Consider the following 6,593-nt stretch of genomic DNA (forward strand, 5'->3'; position numbering starts at 1 on the left):
GTAAAGGAGATGGGGCTGCCTTGGCTTCAATCTGCTCTGAAGCTTTATTAAAAATGATCTCTCATGATCTCAATGAGTTAAATGTCAGATTCTGTCACTCTTGGGTGATGGAGACCTAGGCATCAAAATGTGTTATCAATATTGACTACATGGTTTCCATAGGAATTGACTGAAATTTTTCTAAAATAGTTCACAACTCTTGGAAAGTGCTGATGTGACAAAATAACACTATTTTATGAAAATACATAGGTTTAATTCTTTTAATAGGAAATTAAGGAAATGTTCCAATTTCATCAGCTTGAATTTTATGCAATTATATGACATAGTGACATCTCCCCTAAATGTTAGGACAACCAACAACAAATTAAAACCTGTTGGTGTGTTTCATTTTGCAAAACTACACCAAAGGCTCCTCTTATTTCCATGTGGATTTAAAAGGCACAATGAAAATCTCAAATTCCCACTGACAGATTTTTTTTTTTTAATCTGAATACTGACATTTACAGAAAAATAACAACAATAATAAAGATTATCTGAGAGTCTTGGTACCCTGGTATAATTTTAGTAACAGAGCCCCAGCAGCAGTAAAACTCTCTTCCCTGGAGGCAGCCAGCCAGCTATGTATCTCCTGAGACTCCTGTCCGCTCCATCATTATGAGGAGCATGTTCTCACTCTTTCTGAACTCCCCATCCCACAGATGGCTCTCCAGTGTGCCTGATTTGAGCCAGCACTTGCCCCTCTCAGAAGGAATGCCCTGCTCTGCCAGCAGCCCTCCCCAGACAGACCACAGCTGCAGCATGAACTCAGGCACTCTTGAAGGTGCTGCGCCCTCTCCTCTCGTGGTTTCTCTAAATCATAACATTTGATAACAGGCTGAGAACCCTACCAGGCACATTTTCCATTTTACCTCTTGTCTCCCTAAGGATCAGCATGATTATAGGGCTAAATCGTACCACCAAATGCAGTTGCAAGGGGAGAGAGAGCAAGCCTCTGAAGATAAAACTTTCCTAGGGTTCCTCGTGGTGAGGCAAAGCAGCATTTTTCTAAATCCATCTTCAGAAGGGAGCGGCTGAACCATTTTGAGCTATGCCCTTTCCTTTCTCCTTACTTTGTAGCCCTCTCCAGGGTCAGGCAGAGAAAGCGACACGACACCACATGCTGGCCTCTTGCCTGCTCCTCCAAACTGCTCCTGACCTCTGACAAGTGAGACCTGGTAGCCCTACTGCATCTGTAAAGCTGAAAGAGGTAAGGGATCTGTGTTTTTGTTTTGTTCCTGTAACAGCACTCGTCACACCACAGCCCTATGATATCATAGTCATATCATCCCAGCACAGTAATTTTGCTGTGGCCTGAGGAAAACGAACCACTGTGCTAATTAGAGGCTGATTTACCAGGGGACCTGCTGCCCCATTAGCAGCAGATCTGACAAAGGAGAGGCCACGCCAGGGCTCGTCCATCTCACCACCATCGCATCTCCTCCAGCCAATAACCATCACCAAACTTATTAAACTTTTCTCTTGCTCATATCCATAAAGGGTAGCTATGAAAATGTGGAGGGACCCATAGAGCAGTGCACAAGCTTATTTTCACCACGGGTTTCACAAAGTAAAACGTCCAGGGACGAGGCACCATCGGATTTCCAGAGCTCCCCGACGGAAACCAACGGAACAGCTGTATCTAGCGCGGGGGCTCTGCGATAATCGCGACATCGCTGCGCACCCGGGTGCTTTCCGAAAAGCCAGCCAACAAAAAGGAAGGGTGGGCTCAGCCCCCCGGGAGCTGCCACACACCTGGCTTTGGGGAAAAGCCACCTCCACCCTCCGCGAGGGCACCGGGGGCTCGGGGCGCTGTGGACCCCCGTGTCCCTCACCACCAGCGCGTCGCGGCCTCCCCAGGAGACGGGGGGTGGCCACCGGGCTCCCAGCCCCGACCCGGGGAGCGGGGCTGCGGGCACTGTCCCGGTGGGGACGGACACACGGACGGAGGGATGGACGGGCGGGCGGCGGAGCTCCAGCGCCCCCTGCCGCCCGCTGCGAGGGGCTCGGTGGCCTCCCTAGGGGAGCGGGACACGGCGGCGGGGGGTCGCGGCCGCCGCCCCTCTCCCCACCTCGCTCCGCAGCCGGGGGCGGCAGGCGAAGACCCTCAGGGGTAGAATAGCAGGGGGGAAGAGGATGAAGGGGGTGGGTGGGGGGCAGGAGCCAGACCCCCTCCCCCGCCGCCCCCCTGCGCAGGGGGGTGTGTCAGCGTGGGGGAGGGGAAGGGGAGCTGATAAAGCACGGGGGGCGTGCCCGGAGGGCGTGCCCGAGCGTCGCCATTGGCTGCCGGGGGGAGTGATGTCACCCATATGAGGGGCTGATAACGAGTCGGGCGACGAGCCGCGAGTTTTGCAGAAGGGGGCAGCGAGCGCGGCGGGGGCAGGCCGGGCGGCGAGGCCGGGGCACAGCGCGGCGGAGCCCCCAGCGCACCCAGCCCGGCCCTGCCGCAGTAGGCCGAGGTGGTGAGAAAGAAGGCAGCAGCGGCGGCCGTCCTCCAAGGCTCGCCCCCCGCCGGCTCCACCTCACAGCAGCGCGGCGCCCAGCTCGGCTCGGTGGGGCAAGGTGCGCCGCCGGTGGGAGCGGCTTTGTTGGCTCGGAGGGGAGCGGCGGGGAGAAGCCCACCATGGTGCAGCAAGCAGAAAGCGCGGAAAGCGAGAGCAACCTGCCCCGGGAGGCGATGGACACCGAAGAGGGCGAGTTCATGGCTTGCAGCCCAGTGGCTTTGGACGAGAGCGATCCGGACTGGTGCAAAACGGCGTCGGGGCACATAAAGAGACCGATGAACGCGTTCATGGTGTGGTCTAAGATCGAGAGGAGAAAAATCATGGAGCAGTCCCCGGACATGCACAACGCGGAGATCTCTAAGCGCCTGGGCAAGCGGTGGAAAATGCTGAAGGACAGCGAGAAGATCCCGTTCATCCGGGAGGCGGAGAGGCTGCGGCTTAAGCACATGGCCGATTACCCCGACTACAAATACAGGCCCAGGAAAAAGCCCAAAATGGATCCGTCGGCCAAGCCCAACGCCAGCCAAAGTCCGGAGAAAAACGCACCCACCAGCAGCAGCGGCAGCAAAAGCGCCAAGAGCTCCAGCAAGAAATGTAGCAAGCTGAAATCCTCCTCCGCCTCCTCGCCCCCCAAGACGGGAGCCAAAGCCGCTCACCACGGGGACTACGCGGGGGACGAGTACGTCTTCGGCACCCTGAAAGTGAGCAGCAAGACGGTCAAGTGTGTCTTCATGGACGAGGACGAGGAGGATGAGGAGGACGAGGACGAGCTGCAGCTGCGGATCAAGCAGGAGGCGGACGAGGAGGAGGAAGATGAGGAGCCGGGGCCGCAGCAGCTGCGGCGGTACAACGTGGCCAAAGTGCCGGCGAGTCCCACCTTGAGCTCCTCGGCGGAGTCCACCGAGGGGGCGAGCCTCTACGAGGAGGTGCGGGGCGGCGCCGCGGCGGCGGGCGGAGGCAGCAGACTCTACTACAGCTTCAAGAACATCACCAAGCAGGGCCCGCCGCCGCCCCAGCCTCCGGCCGGCCTCTCCCCCGCCTCGTCCCGCTCCATCTCCACCTCGTCGGCCGGCAGCGAGGAGGCGGACGACCTCCTCTTCGACCTCAGCCTCAACTTCTCGCAGCACGGCCACGCCGCCGCCGAGCTGGGGGCGGGCGCCGCCGCCGGCAACCTCTCCCTCTCTCTGGTAGACAAGGACCTGGACTCCTTCAGCGAGGGCAGCCTCGGCTCCCACTTCGAGTTCCCCGACTACTGCACCCCGGAGCTGAGCGAGATGATCGCGGGCGACTGGCTGGAGGCGAATTTCTCCGACCTGGTGTTCACGTACTGAGCGGGGGCGGCGGTGGAGAGAGCGCGGGCGCCGGTGGCGAGGCGGCGGAGCTGGAGCGACGCCGGTGATGATGATGATTTAAAAAAAAAAAAAAAAAAAAAAGGTCTTGTTTTCTTTTTTTTTAAAAAAAAAAAAAAAAAAAAATCTCGAAGTTAGTTCCGAGCCCGGGAGTTGTGATTTTTTTTTTAATTTTTGTGTTTTTTATTTTTATTTTTTTTATCGCATTTGGTGATCACAACAACAACAGCAAAGGCAAATGGGACTGGGGGAAAAATGATACAGAAGGCGCTGTTTGAAGCTTGTCGGTCTCTGATTGAAGTCTGGAAGATGGTCTGCAAAGAAGTCTTTTGGCAGCACAACTGTTACTCAAGGGGGTTTGTGGATTTTTTTTTATTTTTTTTTTCCCGTGAGAGATCTTAAAGAACTGTTCTGTTTTTTTTTTTTTTTATTTTTATTTTTCCGAAAGGGACCATTGCAACTTTTTTTGGAGGGAGAAAACTGATGTCTTCTATGCATCCGATTCTTAACAAAGCTGCAGGGAGCTTGAAAAAATGCAGACTGTACAAACGCTTACAAATAACTGAACTGACTTAAGATCAGAGTTTACTTTTCAGATCAAATTGTTTATGGTTTTACAAATGTGATTTCTACTTGCCAACTTTTTTTTTTGTAACTTGTTCCCTTATACCTCCTTGATTGAATACCAGACAGCCTAGACCTCAGTACAAAAAGGTATTGAAACATTTTTGATACATAACAGACCTCAGTCTTTTTTAAAAATTAATATATTTTCAGGCGTATTTTTGTACAGTGAAAAGGGAACATTCTTGCTGTGTTTTTTCAGTAAGACTTTTCAGGCACTTCTTCCCTTTTATTTTCTTTTTTTTCTCTGTTTTTAGCATGCAAGTTTGTTGGTACGTTACGTCCTGGTTTTAAAAGGATTAACATTTTAAAAAAAAATAATCCTTGCATCTAAAGGCCTTGTGGTTTTAAAAAAAAAAAAAAAAGAAACAAACACTTTTTTTGTACAGCTATAGTTCAGATTTGTTCAATATTTGTAGGTAAAGATTTATTGAAAATGGTGATATAGACCTCAGAGCTGTTATCTTAGTTTAAAAGATTGTATATGTACTGTACTATAGTAGGACTTTATGTATCTCATACGCTGTGATATGTGGATGGGGCCCCAGATGGAAGGTATGAAACTGGATTCTCGATTTTAGCAAAAAAAAAAAAAAAAAAAAAAGAAAAAAGGCACATAGTTAAAGTTTCTCATGTTGTGCAATATAATCTAAAGTACAGACCATCTGCATATTTTGTAGCAAATGATGGCAAAAGCAGACTTGTGCACTGTCAACATCATAGCCTGTTTTTTTTTTTAATGCTGAAAGTCTGTATCTTGACAATTTTAATAAATCAGCTGGAACTGATAGAAACTCGTATCGCTATTAGTGTCTGTAGAAGTAACGCTGGAGATGCCGTGTTGTCACCCCTCGCCCGTGGAGGAGCGGTAGCTATAGTCTATTGCATGACCAGAGCTTAGGGGGAAGGAAAATAAGGATTTCTTGCCTTTTCCTTTTTTATTTTTTGTATTCTTTTCCCTCCTTTTTCTCCACCCCCTTTTTTTTGCTCCGCTCTGCCCCTCGGGGCGGGCGCGGTCCAGCGGGCGGCCGGGGTGGACCGGACCGGACCGTACCGGGCTCTGCGGGGCTGCGCGGTGCAGCAGGTGGGCTCGCCCCGCTGCTTTTCGGCTCTCCCGCATCCCCCTCGGCCGCCCAGCAACGCTTGAGCTCCCCGAGGGCGCGCCTCACCCCCCGCCACCCCCCCTCCCCGCATCCCGTGGCCGGGGGCGGGGGGCTGCGGGGCTAGTGCCCGCTCTCCCCCTGCCGCCCCAGGGACAGCTCCCCCTCTACCCGCCTTTATTATTATCATTCCCCCTCCTTCCTCCTTTTCTCCCCCTTTTGCTGACTAGCTTGGGCGAGACTTAACGAGGGGATGCTCTGTGCCCCCATCTCCGCCTTAGGGAAGTGCTCGGCCCGCCGGGGCCGCTCCAGCCCCTCTCCGGGGGGGCATGGGAAGGAAAGAAGGGGTACGAGCTTCTTCTGTAGGTGAGCAGACTTTGGCAGTGTGCAGTTTTTATTTTTATTTTTTTCCTTAGGAGCCATCAGATTTCAGTTACAAGCTCTGAAATAACTGCTGATGGCAATAAACAGACTCACAAGGTGGAAGCTTGTTTCTCAAGACGTTTACTTTTTATATGATAGGCATTGGTAATTTTTTTCTCCGCTAATTAATTATCCAGCTGTTTACAGGGACAATTCACTGTGCTGGTATTTTGGTGGCAACCACTGCTACAGGCTTTCAGACTTGCTGAAATGAAAATCCTGCATACACATTTGTAAGGCATAATAAAACATAACATTAAAACCTGCATGCATGTTATGTTTAATCAAGGACAACTCTTAGGCATTTAAGTGGTGAGATATCTTACTTTAGGTTAGTTAAATGAACTGGTAGTAAAATGATTAATATAATCTGATCTCTTTCTAATAATAATAATAATAAAACACTCATGATTCTAAATAAAAGTTGTTTGGCCTAAATCTTTGCTATCAAAAAAGAGATATAGCATATCTGGGAACTCAAATTTATGTCTTGCATTGTGATAATTCTTTATGAGAAACTGTGTTTTAAAACAAACTTAATTACAATATATAAGATA

At 50.9% G+C, this 6,593-nt stretch overlaps 1 protein-coding gene across 1 annotated transcript; it reads left to right on the plus strand.

Annotated features, from left to right (window-relative positions):
• The first annotated feature begins 2,407 nt into the window (after positions 1-2,407).
• Positions 2,408-4,816, plus strand: SOX11 (SRY-box transcription factor 11). Its single transcript, XM_032184950.1, has one exon. The coding sequence runs from the start codon at positions 2,660-2,662 to the stop codon at positions 3,869-3,871; it is 1,212 nt and encodes a 403-aa protein (XP_032040841.1). The 5' UTR covers positions 2,408-2,659; the 3' UTR covers positions 3,872-4,816.
• The last annotated feature ends 1,777 nt before the right edge of the window (positions 4,817-6,593 follow it).

The sequence above is a fragment of the Aythya fuligula genome, chromosome 3 (assembly GCF_009819795.1).
Source record: "Aythya fuligula isolate bAytFul2 chromosome 3, bAytFul2.pri, whole genome shotgun sequence".
Classification (NCBI taxonomy): domain Eukaryota; kingdom Metazoa; phylum Chordata; class Aves; order Anseriformes; family Anatidae; genus Aythya; species Aythya fuligula.

Bases quoted from the DNA above. Each gene is read 5' to 3' on its own strand.
- SOX11 (XM_032184950.1), top strand. From the start codon at position 2,660: ATGGTGCAGCAAGCAGAAAGCGCGGAAAGCGAGAGCAACCTGCCCCGG.